We start from the raw sequence: 17188 nt of genomic DNA, 5'->3' as shown, positions 1-17188 counted from the left end.
GGGCGGAACCGCGCGGCACATGCGTGGTGTTACCGGGGATGGCGCCCCCTTCCGATCGCGCGGAGCCAACGCTTTGACCAAAATCGTCTTAATTAACACAAAAACCACGCGGCGGGGTCATATGGGCCCTATAGGGACCTGGGGATGCGAGCCGTCCCTATAGCTCCCGGGGGAAGGGGGGGTGGGGGAGTGTCCATATGGCTGCTATAGGGACCAGGAGTGTCGCCAAGTTCCCTATAGGGATTGGGGGTAGGGGGGGCTTCCATATGGGCCTATAGAGACCTGGGGGTGCAATTGGTCCCTATAGCCCCCGGGAGGTGGGGAGCGGCCATATAGCTGCTATAGGGACCAGGAGTGTCCATACGGTCCCGACAGAACCCCGGGGGGGTGTACACAGCCCCTATAAAGCCTGCAGGGGGCAAGGGAAGGGTCCATAGGGATTCTTTAGGGCCCTGGAGGGCCCCAGACAGGCCCCATAGGGCTCAGGGGGTTGCTCGGTGCCATCAGGTGCCCTTGTCCTTGTTGGGAGACCTGCAAGAGAGAGAGACCCCGGGGCTGAGAGCCCTATGGACCCTGTATGGCCTTGGGGGGGATCAAGGTGGGTTCTTATAGGGGCTCGGGAGAGCTCAGGTGCATCCTGTACAGCCCTGGGTGATCCCTATGGCTCCCCCCTACACCCCGTGTTAGTGTGTTAGTGCCCCTCCCCCAGCACGCGACGTTAACCAAATCCATCTTTATTAGCCCCAAACCTCATTAAAAATGTGCCCAGCCCCTCCCCCCCTACAAAATCTGTACATCCAGCCCCTCCCCCACCGGGTTGGGGGGGCGTGGGGGGAGGGGAACTCCACAGAGGGGCCGGGGGTCCCACTGAACCCCTCATTAAACCAGATCTCCCTCATTAACCTCTGACCTCATTGACCTCATCAATCTCCACCTCACGGCCCCCAGCACCCAACGAGCCTTAATGAGCCCCCATCAATTAACAAGTATTGGTAAGCTCCCCATCCCCTCATGAGCCCCATCAGGTCCCTCCTCATCCCACAGCTCCAGGATGTTCGTCAGCCCTTAAGGAGCACCCCCCCATGACCTAATGAACCTCTCCAGATCCCTAATGACCCTAACAAGCCTTAATGAACACCAAGATCAGGGTCCCCACCACCTAATGAGCCCCAGGACCTAACGAACCACATCAGCACCTTCACCACATCCTAATGAGCCTTAATCAGTGCCCACCACCTAAAGGCCAAGATTGGGGTCCCCTCACCTGCTAAGCCCCCCAGCACCTCCATCCTCCTAGCGAGCCCTAATGAGCCCCTGCCACCTGCTGACCCCCCAGCTGGGCCGTCACACCTGGGCCACCACACCTGCTGGCCCCACACTTGGGTCCCCTCCCCCGCTCATGGCCCCCCCCATCCCCACCCCCTCCCTGGCGGGTCAGGGCGAGCCCCGGTGAGCCCAGGCCGGCCCCAGGGTGTTCCCCATCCCTATGGTCCCACTGACTTGCCGCTGTCCTGGCTGCGGCCGCCGGAGCCGCGGGGCCGCCCGTAGAGCACGACGGCGGCCAGGACCATGGCGGTGCCGGCCAGGAAGGGCGCGCGCGGCCGGAAGCCGAACAGGTGCGCGGAGGCGGCCGTGGAGGCCAGGATGGACAGCGCCGTGGCGAAGCCCTTGAGGATGTTGTCGGCGTAGCGAACCACCACGGCCACCAGCAGCCCCCCGGCCGCCTGGTTCACCACCACGGCCCACACGGCGCCGTTGTAGCCGTAGAAGAAGCCGAGCGCGGCCACCGCCGGGCCCTCGGCAGCCAGCATCGCGCCCAGCCCCACGGCCGTGCCCACGGCGCCCAGCTGCACGTTCCGCACCCAGATGGAGCCGCCCGAGCGCTTCAGCAGCCGCTCGAAGTAGACGCCGGCGAAGCCCGAGGACAGGCAGGACGCGGCCACGGCCGCCAGCCCCACGGCGTAGCTCTGAGCTGGCCCCTCGGGCCCTGGGGACGGGGACAGCGCCGCGGCCGAGGGCACGGCCCGTGCCTGCTCCGCCTGCACCAGCGCCACCCCCGCAAACAGCAGCGCCAGCGACAGCCACTGCAGCCGCGACAGCGCCGTGCCCAGCAGCAGCACCGAGAACAGCGCTGTGGTCAGGATCTTCAGCTGGTACGTCACCTGCGGGGACAGCGGGGACGGTTACCTGGGGACAGAGTCACGTGGGATGGGGCAGGGGCACACAGGGATGGTCACCTGGGCACAGGGACACACATGGACAGCGGGGACAGGGTCAGTGGGACAGGGGCACATGAGGACAGCGGGGATGGTCACCTGGGGACAGGATCGGGCACACAGAGAAAATGAGGATGGTCACCTAGGGATGGTCATTGCAGGGCCAGTGGGGACTGTCACCTGGGGATAGGGACAAATGGGGACAGATGGGGACATGGTCACTTGCGGGGACAGGATCACCTGGGAACAGGTACGGGGTCACCTGCAGGGATAGCAGGGACATGGTCACATGGGGACAGGGTTACCTGGGAGACAGGGACAGCTGGGGACAGGGTAACCTGCAGGATAGTTATACAGTCCCCCATGGACACATGGGGGACATGAACACCTGGGGACGGGGACACCTGTGGGAACAGGGCTATGGGGACAGGGACAGGATCTTCAGTTGGTATGTCACCTGTGGGATAGCAGGGACAGGGATGAGAACAGGTGACCTGGGGGACAGGGTCACCTGCAGGACACAGATGTGGGAACAGGAATATGGGCACAGGGTCACAGGGACACAATGACAGGGACATCGTGACTGTCACAGGGACATGGGCACAGGGACACCACTTTGGTCCCTGAGGTCATCACACCCCCCCACGAGACCCTGTGTCCCCGTGTCTCACTCCCACCTGGAAGGTGGCCGCGGGCAGGTTGGAGATGGCCACGTACTGCAGATTGTTCTGCAGGGTGTAGATGAGGGAGGGGACAGCCAGGCGCAGCGTGTCCCCAAACTGTCCCACCACGGCCTCGTGCAACGTCACCGCCGTCTGCCGGACACTGCCTGGGGGGACAGGGCTCAGGGACAGGGGACACTGCCCAGGCTGGCCACAGCCACTCCATCGCTGACACCACCCAGGGTCCCCAACATGAGTCTCCCATGCCCCCTCATGTCCCCTGCATCTCTACTAAGGACCCCTTTGTGTCCCCATCCCCCCCACCCCGTGCTTACCTCAAAGCTGGAGGAGGAGGCAGCACCAGGTGTGTCCTTGCCCCCCTGTCCCCATGTCTCCATTGTCCCCCATGTCCCTGTCCCCACCCCGGTGCTGGATGAGTAGGAGCAGCAGGCACAGACCCCATGTCCCCAGTGTCCTCCATGTCCCCAGTGTCCCCCATGACCCCCCTGACCCTGTCCCTACCCCGGTGCTGGATAAGCAGGAGCAGCAGGCAGGCGCTGCCCTTCATGGCCTCGGCCATCACCACGGCCGTGGTGGGCAGGAAGCGCTCCCCGGGCAGGGTCCGCACGTAGCGGATGCTGAGCACGAGGGACGCGTTCTGCAGCACCAGCACGCCCAGGCTGGCGTATTTCACCCGTCGTGACACTGCGGGGACACCGGCGTGTCACCGGGGGGGGACATCGGGTCGGCCCCCCCGCGACCCCCGGTGGGACCCTCCAAGCGCGACCCGGGCGCCCCGGGATGGGGAATTTCTCCCGCTGGGACCCCGGGGGTGTGTTGGGGTCGCACGGCAGGACCCCCTTCACCGCCCCCGGAGCTCCCCGGATCTGCCCCACAGCCCAGCCCGCCTAAGGTCCCTCTGCCACCTCTGCCCCGCGCCCCCCGCACCCTAGAACCACCTCCCGTTCCCCATGGGTGCCTCCCTACTCTGCTCCATCGCCCCCCGTCCCCGGATTCCCTGGACCCCCAGAGCCGCCCTCAGACCGCCGGTCGGATCCCCCGGCCGGTAGCTCCCACACGGCTCTGCCCGGGCCCTCCCGCCCCACAGCCGCTCCCCGGCGCCCTCACCCGACACCCCCTCACCCGTCGCGGGTCCCGCGGAATCGCCGGAGCCGCCGGCGCCGTCCGCTGTCCCCGGGGCCGCCATGGTGGCACCTGCCCAGCACTTCCGCTTCCGGCCACGCCACCGGCCCGCCCACCGAAGGGGCGGATGCGCCTCCGTTCGGTCCATCCAATCGGCGCACGTATCTTCGCGAGGCGCCCCGCCCCCTCGGTCTGATTGACCAATCAGAGCTCGCCTCGCGCTCTTCCCGCCACGGCCTCTCGCTGTACCCGCCTCTCTCCCGTGAAGCCACGCCCCCTTCATCCACTGACCAATCGACGTTCTCCTCCGCTGTCACACCCCCTTAGGCCCCGCCCAACAGCCGCACAACCTCCTCCCCTTAAAACCGACTAATCCCCACCCGCGTTCCTCAGATATTGCCCAATCAGCAGCCGCTGGCGGCAGCACCGCAGCCAATCAGAGGCGGTGGCGCTCGGCGGGCTGGTGCATTCCAAGATGGCGGCGGTGCCGGGCGGGTCGCGGCGCTTCGACCCCGCGGCGCTGGGCCTGGACCCCTCCTGGCGCCTCACGGCCTACGGGGAGCTGCGTGGCTGAGGCTGCAAAGTCCCGCAGGAGACGCTGCTCAAGCTCCTGGCGGGACTCGAGGGACAGCGCCCGGGAGGAGGAGGCGGAGGGGAAGGAGCGGGAGCGGAGAGCGGCGGGACTCCGGCACTGGGTGAGAGTAGGGAGGTCTCCAGGGATCCGGGGGCTGTGGGGGTGGCTCAGACATGGGGCTGAGGAAGCGCTGAGAGGGCCTGAGAGACCTCGGGGGCACCCTCAGGGAGGGCCCTGGGCATCTGGAGAGGCATGGGGGGGCTCAGGGGGAGGATGTGAGGGCTCTGAGGGGGCTCAGGGACATGGAGGGGGGGGTTGAGGGGCCTCGAGGGAGTCTGGTGGGCGCATGACAGACCGGGGGTGCTTAGGCGCATGGCGGGGGAACGGGGCAAAGGTGGCCCCAGGAGAGGGGCGGAGGGGGCAAAGGGCGCTGGGGGGGTGGAGAGGGGAGGGGAGGAGCCGCGGGAGAGGAGGGGCCCCCTCAGATCCGGTCCTCCCCTCCCCCCCTTCCGAACAGGATCTTTTTCCCACCCCATCCGGTTCTGCCACGTCCGTGTCCCCCACCCCCACGCCGGGCTCGGTGACCCCCACGCCGGGCTCGGTGCCCCTCTGAGCAATCGGTGCCTGCAGGTATTGGGCTGGACTCGTGCGTGATCCCGCTGCGGCACGGGGGGCTCTCGCTGGTGCAGACCACCGACTTCTTCTACCCCATCATCGATGACCCCTACATGATGGTACCCCAACCACCCTCCCCCTCGGCACTGTCTGGAACCCCTGAACCCCTCTGGAACCACATAAATACCCATTGCACCCCAAAATCTCCCCTAGGGACCCCCCAGATCCCATCAGGACTCTTGGGAAACCCCAAATCCCTGCCAGGGGCCTACCAAATCCAACCCACTCCCCTCCTCCCCCCCTTCCCCCCCCCACCAAGGACCCAAAACCCCCCAGAGAACCCCCAAATCCCTTCAGGGGTCCTCCCAGTTCCCCCTGACACCCCTGATTCTCTTCCTCCCTCTTGGCACCCCCAAATCCTCCCAGGCCACTCTCCAAATCCATTTGGGATCCCCCAGTTCTACCCCACAAATCCCTTCCTGAGCATCCCAAATCCTTTCAGGACCTTCCAGTCCTATTGCAAGCCTCCCAAATTCCATTTGCAGATCCCAATATCCTTCTCTATTGCCCCCCCCAAATCCCATCTTGGGTCCCCCAAATCCCTTTGTGGCCCCCTCAGTCCTATCCCTGGGTCCCCCAAGCCTTCCTTGGCTACCCAAAACACCCTCAAGATCCCTTAGTCCTCTCCTGTGTCCACCAGATCCCCAAGGGCTGCCAAGATTCCCTTGCAACCCCACCCCCCAGTTCTATCCCAGGCACCTAAACTCCAACTTAGGCTTCCCTAAATCCTATCTGGGGACCCTAGTTCCATCCTGGTCCTGCCAGAGCTCAGCTGGGGACCCCAAATCCCACCTGGAAACCCCAAACCCTCCCAGGGAGCCCCCAAAATCCCCTTGAGATCCCCTGAATTCAATCCCAAGACCCCAAAACTCCCCCTTGGATCTCCCCAAATCCCATTTTTGGACCCCAAACACCACTAGGATCCCCCAGTCCTTTCCTGGACACCCCATAAACCCCTTCCCCCCATTTCAGGGCCGCATTGCCTGCGCCAACGTTTTGAGTGACCTGTATGCCATGGGGGTCACAGAGTGTGACAATGTCCTGATGCTGCTGAGCGTCAGCCAGCGCATGACTGAAGAGGTGACAGGGGACACTGGAGGGACACAAGGACATGGAGAGAACACAAGGACATGGGGGGGGGACGCAGGGACACACCCTTGTCCCTGAGTGTGACATGACAACATCCTGATGCTGCTGAGCAACAAACCAAGGAGAGGACAGGGAACATGGAGGGACACAGGGAAATGGGGTTGACACAGGGACATACGAGGGGGGAAATGGGGTTGACACAGGGACATATGAGGGGGGAAATGGGGTTAACACAGGGACATATAAGGGGGATACGGACTTGAGGATGACAGTGTAGGGACAGCAGACATGGCGAGGGGGACAGGTGGACGGGTATATGGGGGTGGCAGGATGGTGATGGTGACATGAAGAGGGGGGCAGGGATGTGGAAGGGGCACAGGGACACAGGGCAGGACAGGTGTGTGGTGAGGGCAGGATAGTGACAGGGACATCAGGGTGACAGAGTTGAGGGGGTGCGGGGGCACAGGGGGGACAGTGACTGTGATGGGGGTAACAGTGACATCAGGAAGCACAGGGACACAGGCGATGGGAGACACAGCAGTGACACGGCTTGCGGGGGTCATGGTGGCATGTTGGTGACAGGGGACATGGGGGTGGCAGGGATGAGAGGGTGATAGATGTATTGGGGTGTCAGGGGTGCGTCATAGGGACATGGTGGGGTGACAGGAGGTACTGGGGGGGGTGACAGGGACACTGAGGGGGTGATGGGAAATAGGAGGTGACAGAGACACAGAAGGTGACAGGCATGGGGAATGACAGAGGATGCTGGGAGTGACAGAGGACATTGGGGTGACAGGGACACTGAGAGGGTAACAGGACACTGATGGGGTGACAGGGGACACTGATGGGGTAACAGGGATGCTGGATGTGACAGAGGCCATTGTGTCCCCCCAGGAGCGGGACAAGGTGATGCCGCTGATCATCCAGGGCTTCCGGGACGCAGCCGAGGATGGGGGGACATCGGTGACAGGGGGACAGACGGTGCTCAACCCCTGGGTCATCGTGGGGGGCGTGGCCACTGCAGTCTGTCAATCAAGCGAGTTCATCATGTGAGTGATGGGGGTGGGGTCACTGCCACTTGTCAATCATTTGTGTGAGTGATGGGGTGGGGCCTGGGGCAGGATCATGACTGTCAATCAAAACCATAATTGGTGTGATGGGTGGGGCTTAGGAGGGGGTGTGACCATCACTGTCAATCATTCTCATGAGTGGTGGGTGGGGCTTGGGGAATGTGTGGGGCACTGCTGTCAATCAAGTGAGTTTGTCCTGTGAATGACAGGCATGGCTTGGGGTGGGGCCTTGGTGATGCAGAGGCGGGGTTTGGGAACATGGGGTGGGGTTTGGGGACAGGGTGTGTCCCATGCTGACCCCAGCCCTGCCCAGGCCAGACAGCGCCGTGCCTGGGGACGTCCTGGTGCTGACCAAGCCCTTGGGGACACACATGGCTGTCACCGCACACCAGTGGCTGGACATTGTGAGTGACAGTGAGGGGACCTGGGAGGGGCTAGAAGGAACAGGGGGACACCACAGGGGTCCCAGAGCCAGGCCTGTGTCCCCAGGGACACCTCAAATGGGTCGGGAGACACTCAGGTGTTTCCAGGATGAGCCAAAATGGGACTGACCTGAGGTGTCCCTGGTAGGACCCCAAAGCCATCTCTGACGTCCCTGAGGGGACCCCTGAGCACCATGGGTGTGTCCCCAAGGCCACTGCAGGTGTCCCTGATGCTGTCCCCTCATTGTCCCCGCAGCCTGAGCGCTGGAACAAGATCAAGCTGGTGGTGACACGGGAGGAGGTGGAGTTGGCTTATCAGGAGGCCGTGTCCAACATGGCCACGCTCAACCGCACTGGTGGGTGACACTGGGGACAAAAGCCACCCTGTGGGTTCTCAAAGCCAACCCATAAGTCCCCAGGAGATCCCAAAGCCACCATGGCTGTTCCCAGGCTCCTTCTAGGGATGCCCAAATGTCTCCAGATGTCCCAAGGGAACCCAAAGCCACCAGAGGGATGCCTAAAGGTGCTGGAAATGCAATCAAAGCCATCCTAGAGTGTCCCTAGCCCACTCCCCATGTCCCTAGAACCACTCTAGATGTCCCCAAAGCCACCCCAGGGAACACAAAGCCACCAATGGAGTCCCCAAAGCTGTTCCAGAGTGTGCCTTAGGCCATGCTGGGTGTCCCCAAAACCATCAGGGAAGTCCCTAAATCCACCCCAGATGTCCCCAAAACCACCCTCGAGTGTCCCTAGGCCCTGCTGGGTGTCCCCAAAGCTGCCCCAGGGTGTCCCCATGGCACGTGGGGGCCGTGTGAGGTGACGGCCATGTCCCCGCCAGCGGCAGGGCTGATGCGGGCATTCGGGGCGCACGCGGCCACCGACGTGACGGGGTTCGGAGTGCTGGGCCACGCCCGCGCGCTGGCGGCGCAGCAGCGCCTGGACGTGGCCTTCGTCATCCACAACCTGCCCGTCATCGCCAAGATGGCTGCTGTCAGCAAGGCCTGCGGGGGCCGAGGGGGGCTCCTGCAGGGCACCGCCCCCGAGACCTCAGGTATTGCCAGGGGGAGCCCGGAGATGGGATTGGAGAGCCCAGAAATGGAACTGGGGAGCCTGGGAATGGGACTGGGAAGCTGGGAAATGGGATTGGGATCTCCGGAAGTGGGGTTGGGGAGCCCAGAAATAAAACTGGGGACCCTCAAATGGGAAAAGGGTCACCAGATGGGATTAGGGACCCTGAAAATGGGGCAAAGAGTACCAGAAATGGGATTTGGGAGCTCAAAATGGGAAAACTTGCTACAGAAATGGGATCAGGGACCCTGGAAATGGGATCAGGGACTCTGGAAATGGGATTGAGGAGCCTGGAAATGGGAAAAGGGATCCCAAAACTGGGGAGGAGGGCTTAGTCCTCCTGGCCAGCAGGGGTGCTGTATATCATGGCAGGACCCTGGGAATGGGCAGAAACAGCCCAAAAACCAGGGAGGGATGGGTCTCAGAAGTGGGGGAGGGAGGCTCAAAAGTGAGGGGACGGATTCTGAAAATGGGGAGGGGACCCCAGAAATGCGGGGGGAGGGTCAGTGGAAGGAGCATTAAGTCAGCCAGGCCAGCAGGGGGTGCTGTGCACAGTGGCGGGAACCCGGAAATGGGAAAAGGGACCCTAAAAACGGGATAAGAGTCCCCAAAAATGGAATGGGAACCCCACAAACAGGATAAGAGACACTAAAATTGGGATGGGGACCCCAAAAATGGGGAGGGCTCCGATAAAAGGGAGGGAATGGGGGTGCTGTGGCAGGACCCTAAAAATGGAGGGAAAAACCCCAAAAACGGGAAAAGGGAGGGCAAAATGGGGGGGGAAGGACCCGAAAACCAGAGTGATCCCCCAAACTCCACATATTGGGTGGGAATTCCCCCTCAATCCCCCTTTATTTCCCCCCCATTCTCTTAGGGGGGCTGCTGGTGGTGCTGCCCCGGGCCCAGGCCGCCCGGTTCTGTGCCGAGCTGAAGGCTCCGGGCCGCGCCGAGGGACTGCAGGCCTGGATCGTGGGGGTGGTGGAGAAAGGGCCCCGCGGTGCCCGAGTCATCGACAAACCCCGGCTGATCGAGGTGCCCCCCCGAGGGGCCCCCCCGCGACCTGACAGCCCCGGGACCCCCCCCCCAGAACTGCCCCGACCGGCCTTCTAGGGGAGCGACCCCCAAAAAAATCCCAAAGCTGGGATAAATCCCAGCCCTGACAACAGCTCCCGGAGAGGGGACCTCAAAGAAAACCCCAAAGTTGGGTCAGATCCCCGCCCTGTCCCAACAGAGCCACCCTGAGCCCCGTTCTAGGTGGCCCCAAAGAAAACCCCCCCAAAAAAACAGGGGCTCAGCTGTGGCCAAAATCCCCAAAATTCCCATCAGAGCTGGCCCCAAAATCAGGTCAACCCCACCCCCCCCCCCCCCCCCAATCAGGTCAAACTCCCCCACACCCCAACTTCCCCCACCCCACTTCCAGGGGACCCTAAAACCTCCCCAGATCTCTGCCCAACCTCCCCAGTGCTGCAGGTGAAGTCCCCAGAATCCCTCTGGGAGGCCCCCAAAATCCCAACCAAAACTCTGCACAATGGGGGGTCCCCAAAATCCCCCCCACGCCCCCCTTTTTTGGGGACCCCCTCCCCCAAATCATCTCCCTCCCCCCAGGCTCTGCCCGATGAGCAGCGGGTGAAGCCCCCCTGAACACCCCCGCACCCCCAAAATCCTCCCCTGTGTGACGCCCCCCCCCAAAACCCCCCATGAGGGTGGGGAGGGGCTGAGACTCCCCCTCAGTGAGGGGGGGATTGGGGGGTTCTGGGTTTTGGGGGGCGCGGTGGAAACCCCCCAGAAATGGGGCAATGAAAGTGACTTCAGACAAATTTCGGAGCCATTTATTGAGGAGGGGGACCCCAAAACCCTGGGGAGGTCCAGGGGGGATTTTGTGGAGGGGGGGGTTCCAAAGGATTTGGGAAGGGCCTCCCCGTGGGGTTTTGTGGGGGTCTAGGGGGGATTTGGGATTCCCGGGTTGATTTGGGGGTGCCATGAGGGGTTTTTTGATGTGCCCCCCCACCTGATTCAATCCTTATGTGCAACCAGTGAGGAAATTCCCGGAAGAATGTTTGGGGGCTCCCAAACCTCAAAACCCCAGGTGGAGGCTCCTGGGGGGGTGTTTTGGGGGACCCCAGGGGCTGTTTTTGGGGTGCTGGGGGAGGGGTTTTGGGGTCCCCCCTCACTTGATGCAGTCCATGACGTGGATCTGCAGCGTGTCCATGTCCGGAGCCTTGTACTGGCACTTAGGACAGCACAGGTCGGGCCCCTCCTCAGGGGGGGGCAGGAGCCCCCCAAAACCTGCGGGGGGATGGGGGGGAGGGGCAGAGTCAGGCCCTGCTCCTCCCCCAGCAGGGATTTGGGGGTCCTGGGGCCCCCCCTCTGTACTCACCCCCTGCTGGGGCCGGGGGCGGCTCTGAGTGCCGGTTCCGCATCTCCTCCAGACGGGCCCTGGGAGGAAATGGGGGGTTTTGGGGGGGTCAGGGGGGCCTCAGAGGGTTTGGGGGGGGGGGGGGGGGTTGGGGGGTGTTGGGGTTAAGAGAGGGTTTGGGGGGCGGTCATTGAGGGGGGCCTCAAGAGGTTTTGGAGGGAGCACCCCGGAGGTTTGGGGGAATCAAGGGATTTTGGGGGGGCCTGGGGGATGTCAGGGAGGAGAGAGAGGGGGAACGGGAGGTCCCTGGGTTGGTTTTGGGGTGCTCTGAGTGTTTTGAGGGAGGTTTAGAGTGTGGATTCTTGTTGCAGTGCCTGAGGGTGTTCTGGGAGGGATCTGGGGGGTTTTGGGAGGGAATTTGGGGAGAAGCTGGGGTCTCTTGGTGTGTTTTGGGGGGTTTGGGGGTGGTTTTAGGGTATTTTTGGGGTGTTTCAGGTTGTTTTTGAGCTGATCCGGAATGTTTCAGGGTATTTTGGGGTGTTCAGGGGTAGTTTTGGGGTACTTTTGGGGTGTTTCAGATTGTTTTAGGGCTGTTCCGGGATGTTTCAGGGTATTGTGGGGTGCTCAGGGATGGTTTTGGGGTATTTTTGGGGTGTTTCAGGTTGGTTTTGGGCTGTCCCAGGATGTTTCAGGGTATTTTGGGGTGTTCAGGGGTGGTTTTGGGGTGCAGTGCTGGTACCTGGCCCCGTCCCCGCTGAGCCGCAGCCGCAGCTGGTTCAGCTCCTCCTGCAGGGCCTCGCGCTGCCCGTGCAGCTGCTCCCGAGCTGCACGCTCCGCCTCGAAATCCGCCCGGTAAATGTCAGCCTGGGCACATCGGGGGGTCAGGACACCTCAAATCCAACCAGGGATTCCCCAAATCCACCAAAGGGATCCCCACAGGCCACGCCGGGATCCCCAAATCTCCCCGAGCCGCCCGCTCTGCCTTAAAATCTACCTTGGAACAGGGATTGGGGTCAGGATCCCCTAGGGAACCCCAAGATTCCCCCAGGGAACCCTCAGAATCAAACCAGGGAACCCCAAAATCCTCCAGGAACATTTCAATCCCATCAGGATCCCCCAAATCCAACCAGAACCCCCCCAGAGCTGCCCACTGCACCTTGAAATCCACCTTGGAAATGTCAGCCTGGGATGGGGGAGGGGTCAGGACACCCCAAAATCCCTCAGGACATCCCCCAGATTCCCTCAGAAAACCCCAAAATATCCCCAGACCTCCCCTGGATCCACCTTGGAACCCTGGAAACTTGGAAATAGCAGCCTGGATTTTAAGGGAGGTTGGGGATGGGGTCAGGACTCCTCCAGGATCCCCTGAATTCCCCAAATCCCACTGGGTACCCCCGAAACCTCCCCCTACTCTGCCTCAAAATCCACCCTGGGGGTGCTAACCTGGAGTGCAGAGGCCAGGGGGTGTCAGGGGAGATTTGGGGGGGGAGTTAGAGGGGCTCTGGGGGAGGGTCAGGACCTCTGCAGGACACCCCTGAGCTCCCTCGAGACCCCTCAAACCCATCTGGGAACCCCCCAATCCTCTTTTCTCCTCCCAGATCCCCCCCAGACCCACCTTGACGACATCAACCTGGGTTTGGGGGAGTCAGGGGACTCAGGACCCTCCCAAGACACCCCCGGGGTCCCCCAACATCGCTCCAGTTCCCCCCCCAGCCCCACCTGGGCCTGCAGCACCGGGATGGTCTCCAGGGCCGCCCGCTGGCGCTCGGCCTCAGCCTTGAGGTGATCAATGAGGTCCTGCTTGAGGGCCAGCGCTGCCTCGGCTGCACGGAGCTGCTCCTGTGTCACCTGGGGGGGAATGGCACCTGGGGGTCACCTCTGTCATCCCCCAGGCCCCCAGCACTGCCTCGGCTGAACAGAGCTGCTCCTGTGTCACCTGCAGGGGGACAGTGACCCCTTGGGGGGTGTCACCTGTGTCACCCCCAGCCCCGCCCCCCCCCCCCCCACTGCACGCCTGGCATGGCCTTGGCCACTGCTCCTGTGTCACCTGGAGCAGTACAGTGACACCTGGGGGGGTGGCACTGTCACTTGGAGAGTCACCTGAGGGCACCTGAATCACCCAAGGGGCCACATGGAAAATTCCAGGTGTCACTAAGGGGCTGAAACGGGGTCAAGGTGCCACCCTGGGGTCCTCAGGGGAATGAAATAGGGCACGAGGGGCCACCCTGGGGTCCACAAGGGATAGGATGTGACCCTCCGTGTCCCCAGTGTCCCCTGGTGTCCTCTGTCCCTCACCTGGCTCCGTTTGTCCCCCTCCAGGCTGGCCTTGATGTGGGCGTCATACTCCTGGAACAGGTGATGGTATGCGGCCTGCAGCTGCACCAGTTTCCGCCTGCGACATTGGGGACATTGAGGGGACACTGGGGACATTGACTGGGGACATTGGGGACATTGGGGACATTGAGGGGACACTGGGGATATTGATTGGGGACATCAAGGGAACATTGGGACATTGAGTGGGGACATTGAGGACATCCAGAGAACATTGGGGACATTGAGGGGACAGGCAGCCTGAAGCTGCACCAGCTTCTGCCTGGGACAGGGACACTGGGGACACTGAATGAAGACATCAAAGGAACATTGACTGGGGACATGGAGGGGACATTGAGTGGACATTGGGGAAGTTATTGGGGACATGGGGACAGGTGGCCTGCAGCTGCGCCAGCTTCTTCCTGGGGACATGGAGGCACCAAGGGAACATTGAGAACATCATTGGGAACATTTGGGACAGCAAGGGAACACAGGGGACACCATCAGGGACTGGTGGCTTGCAGCTACACCAGCTTCCACCTTGGGGACACTGAGGACATTGGGAGTGCCACTGCTCCCCCTGTGTCCTCATGTCCCCTCACTGGGACAGGTGGCCTTGAGCTCCACCAACTTTCACCTCGGACACTGGGGACAGTGCAGGGACCCTGGGGACACCAATGGGTGTCCCCAGGTGCCACCCCTGCCCATGTCCCCCCATGTCCTCGTTGTCACTCACACCTCCCCAGTGTCCCCATTGTCACTCACTTCTCCTCGGTGGCCCCGCGTCGCTCCACCCTCAGGGCGGTTTCCAGGTTGGTCACCTGGAGCCGGAGCTGGTCCAGCTGCACCTGGTGGCCCTGGGTCACCTCCTCCAGCTGCTGGCACCGCTCGGCATCACTGCGGGCCCTGGGACACCAGTGCCACCCCATTGTCACCCTGTGCCACCCCATTGTCACCTTGTGCCAAACAGCATCACCTCCTCAGACTGGTGTCACCACCCAGCATCCCCTTGGGTTGTGATACCCAGTGTCACCTCTTTAAGCAGGTAACACCACCCAGCATTCCTTAAGCCCCGTGACACTCCAGTGTCACCCAACATCACCCGCACAGGTGTCACCCCCCCCATCTGTGCTCCAGGTGCTCCCGCTCTGTCCGGCTCTGCTGCAGTGTGCCTTCCCCTTGGGGACAGTTCCTCCCAGCACCCCCTGTACCACCCCCAGCTGTCCCCATGTTCCCCCAGGTGTCCCTACCTGCGCTCCAGGTGCTCCCGCTCTGCCCGGCTCCGCTCCAGGCGATTTTGGCTCTCCCGGAGCTCCCCCAGCAGTGACGTCACCTGCGCCTGCACCTGGGCCTTGTCCTGCTGGGGACAGGGACAGGGACACTGTCACTCCCTGCTGTCACCTGGGCCTGCACCTGGGCCTTGTCCTGCTGGGGACAGGGACACTGTCACCCTCTGAGCATCCCCAGCTATCCCCAGGTGTGTCCAGTGTCCCTAGGGCTGTCCCCAGGCTGTGCCTGTCTCCCCAGATGTCCCCAGTGCCCCTGAGGCTGTCCCCAGGGCTGTGCCCAGGGCTGTTCTCGAGCTGTGCCCTTCCCCCCAGATGTCCCCAGTGCCCCCAGGGTTGTGCCCGGTGTCACCAGGGCTGTCCCCATGTCCCCAAGGTGTCCCCAGTACCTCGAGCTGGCGGCGCAGGCCCTGCAGCTGCAGCTCAGCCGCGCGGGAAACATCCTGAGCCCGGAGCTCGGCCACGGCCACACGCGCCCGCAGCGTCACCAGCCTGTCCCCAATGTCACCAAGGGTCACCAAGGGTCATTGATGTCACCAAACCCTGCCCACACGTGCCCACAGCGTCACCAGCCTGGGGACAGTATCCCCATAAGTGTTTCCAACACCTCCAGCCTCCCTCCGCTGTGGCCACCACCAGTGTGCCCCCAAAGTGACCCGAAGTTTCCCCAAGTGTCCTCAGTGTGTCCCCAAATGTTCACAAGTATCCCTGAGTGTCCCGTGTCCCTGACTCACTCAGCCTCAGCCTCTGCCAGGCGCTGCCTCAGCTGCTCCTCGGAGCTGGGGGGACACAAGAGGTGTTCAGGGGGGTTGGGGACATCAGGCATCCCCCAAGGGGCTGGAGACAGGGGGGGAGGGGCTCACCTGGGCTCCGGGGGGGTGCCAGGGGGCGTCTGGGGGGGCTCCGGGACAGCAGGGACGTCCTCGAGGTGGGGGGACACCGAGCGAGAGGGGGCCTCGGGGGGCTGTGGGGACATTGGGGGACATCAAGGGGGACCCCACGGGGGCTGGGGAGTCAGGGAGAGGACACAGGGAGACACAGGGGGAGGGTGGAGGGGGAAGGACATTGGGGGAAACAAGGGGGACACGGTGGGTGCAGTGGGAGAGGCGGGGGCACACAGGGACGACACAGGGGGGATGAGTGGACACTGCGGAGGGGCCACACATACCTTGGTGCTGGTGTCAGGGCTGACCCTGGAGATGTCCCCAGCGTCCCTGAGTGTGTCCCTGAGGGAGTCCCTGATGTCCTCGGGGGTGTCCTTGGTGTCCCCGGGAGTGTCCCTGATGTCCCCGGGGGTGTTCTTGGTGTCCTTGAAGGTGTCCCTGACGTCCCCGGGAGTGTCCTTGGTGTCCCCAGGGGTGTCTATGGTATTCTCAGGGCTGTCCTCGGTGCTGTCCCCACGCTGACCCCGCAGGTGCAGCACCAGGTCCCGAGCCTGTCCCCAACGTCCCCGCAGCAGCTCCCGCTCCCCCCGGCGCTGCAGCTGCAGCTTCCGCAGCTCCTCCAGGCGCTGCCGCAGCGACTCCGTGCAGTGACACAGAGCACCTGAGGGCAGCGGGGATGTCGGGACACTGGGCACAGTCAGAGGACACTGGAGAGGATGGGGACATGGGGCAGTTGGGGATGTTGGGAACATTAGGGACATCGGGGGGTTGGGGGATCATTATGACATTGAGAACACTGGGATATTGCAGGGACATTGGGGGGACATCGGGGATGGTGGCGAAAAGAGGGACACGGAGGGGACACGGGGGCATTGGGCACAACAGGGACCTTGAGGACACGGGGGACACTGGAGCATGGGGACGCTGGGGACATCGGGGACATGGAGATGTTGGGGGGGAAATCGGAGGACAATGGGGACGTTGGGGGCATTGGAGGTGCTGAGGGCATCGGGGGACTGGAGACATTGGGACATCAATGGAAACAGGGGGACATCACTGGGGACACCCTCACGGCCACCCCAGTGCCCCAGGGACACTCCCAGCCTGGCCCAGTCCCTCCCAGCTCCCCCCAGTTCTCACCCCTCAGCTCGCGGTTCTCCGCCCGCAGCCGCTGCAGCGCCTCCGCCAGCGCCGGCTCCGCCTCGGGCCCTGGCTGCACCATCTCCGCGGGCCGCCGCCAGCGCCCGCCGCTCATCGGCGGCTCCCGGGGGGCCCGGGCGGGTCGGGAACGGTTCGGGGCCGAAGTCGGGGATTTTTGTACCGAATTCGGGGATTTTTGGAATCCCAGCTGCTCCGGCAGCGCGGCCACTTCCTGCTTCCGCCGGAAGCGTGTGACGTCACCGCGCCCGCTGAACTTCCGCCTCGGTAAGTGT

General features: G+C 63.1%; 3 protein-coding genes across 3 annotated transcripts; 1 reads left to right on the top strand and 2 right to left on the bottom strand.

The window, feature by feature from the left end:
• Positions 1-113: 113 nt before the first annotated feature.
• Positions 114-4098, bottom strand: SLC35A2 (solute carrier family 35 member A2). The gene is made up of 5 exons (XM_062512031.1): positions 4022-4098; positions 3401-3583; positions 2894-3045; positions 1501-2162; positions 114-531 (listed from the first exon to the last, which is right to left on the bottom strand). The coding sequence occupies exons 1-5, from the start codon at positions 4083-4085 to the stop codon at positions 504-506; spliced, it is 1089 nt and encodes a 362-aa protein (XP_062368015.1). The 5' UTR covers positions 4086-4098; the 3' UTR covers positions 114-503.
• A 398-nt stretch (positions 4099-4496) lies between these two features.
• On the top strand, positions 4497-10654 carry LOC134055639 (selenide, water dikinase 2-like). The gene is made up of 8 exons (XM_062512045.1): positions 4497-4716; positions 5226-5329; positions 6243-6350; positions 7254-7408; positions 7743-7833; positions 8108-8207; positions 8690-8902; positions 9794-10654. Exons 1-8 carry the CDS (start codon positions 4497-4499, stop codon positions 10027-10029), a joined length of 1227 nt encoding a protein of 408 aa, XP_062368029.1. The 3' UTR covers positions 10030-10654.
• Positions 10655-10962: 308 nt separating this feature from the next.
• Positions 10963-17125, bottom strand: IKBKG (inhibitor of nuclear factor kappa B kinase regulatory subunit gamma). The gene is made up of 12 exons (XM_062512044.1): positions 16896-17125; positions 16040-16416; positions 15735-15835; positions 15606-15650; positions 15261-15363; positions 14836-14945; positions 14351-14491; positions 13571-13667; positions 12995-13123; positions 12015-12139; positions 11297-11355; positions 10963-11205 (listed from the first exon to the last, which is right to left on the bottom strand). Exons 1-12 carry the CDS (start codon positions 17008-17010, stop codon positions 11087-11089), a joined length of 1521 nt encoding a protein of 506 aa, XP_062368028.1. The 5' UTR covers positions 17011-17125; the 3' UTR covers positions 10963-11086.
• Between the last annotated feature and the right edge of the window lie 63 nt (positions 17126-17188).

The sequence above is a fragment of the Cinclus cinclus genome, chromosome 33 (assembly GCF_963662255.1).
Source record: "Cinclus cinclus chromosome 33, bCinCin1.1, whole genome shotgun sequence".
NCBI classification, from domain to species: Eukaryota; Metazoa; Chordata; class Aves; order Passeriformes; family Cinclidae; genus Cinclus; species Cinclus cinclus.
The sequence above is the reverse complement of the archived record's forward strand: the minus strand, read 5'-3'. Positions and strand labels throughout refer to the sequence as shown.

What these genes read in the sequence shown, in the direction of transcription:
- SLC35A2 (XM_062512031.1), bottom strand. Translation starts at nt 4,085, where the DNA reads ATGGCGGCCCCGGGGACAGCGGACGGCGCCGGCGGCTCCGGCGATTCC. An exon ending in TGCCCGCGGCCACCTTCCAG is followed by an intron (nt 2,163 to 2,893) that starts GTGGGAGTGAGA and finishes CTGTCCCCGCAG; the next exon opens with GTGACGTACCAGCTGAAGAT. An exon ending in CGCAGCCAGGACAGCGGCAA is followed by an intron (nt 532 to 1,500) that starts GTCAGTGGGACC and finishes TCTCTCTTGCAG; the next exon opens with GTCTCCCAACAAGGACAAGG.
- IKBKG (XM_062512044.1), bottom strand. Translation starts at nt 17,010, where the DNA reads ATGAGCGGCGGGCGCTGGCGGCGGCCCGCGGAGATGGTGCAGCCAGGG. An exon ending in CTGGCAGAGGCTGAGGCTGA is followed by an intron (nt 15,364 to 15,605) that starts GTGAGTCAGGGA and finishes CATTGGGGACAG; the next exon opens with GCTGGTGACGCTGCGGGCGC. An exon ending in CGCGGGGCCACCGAGGAGAA is followed by an intron (nt 13,668 to 14,350) that starts GTGAGTGACAAT and finishes CCAATGTCGCAG; the next exon opens with GCGGAAACTGGTGCAGCTGC.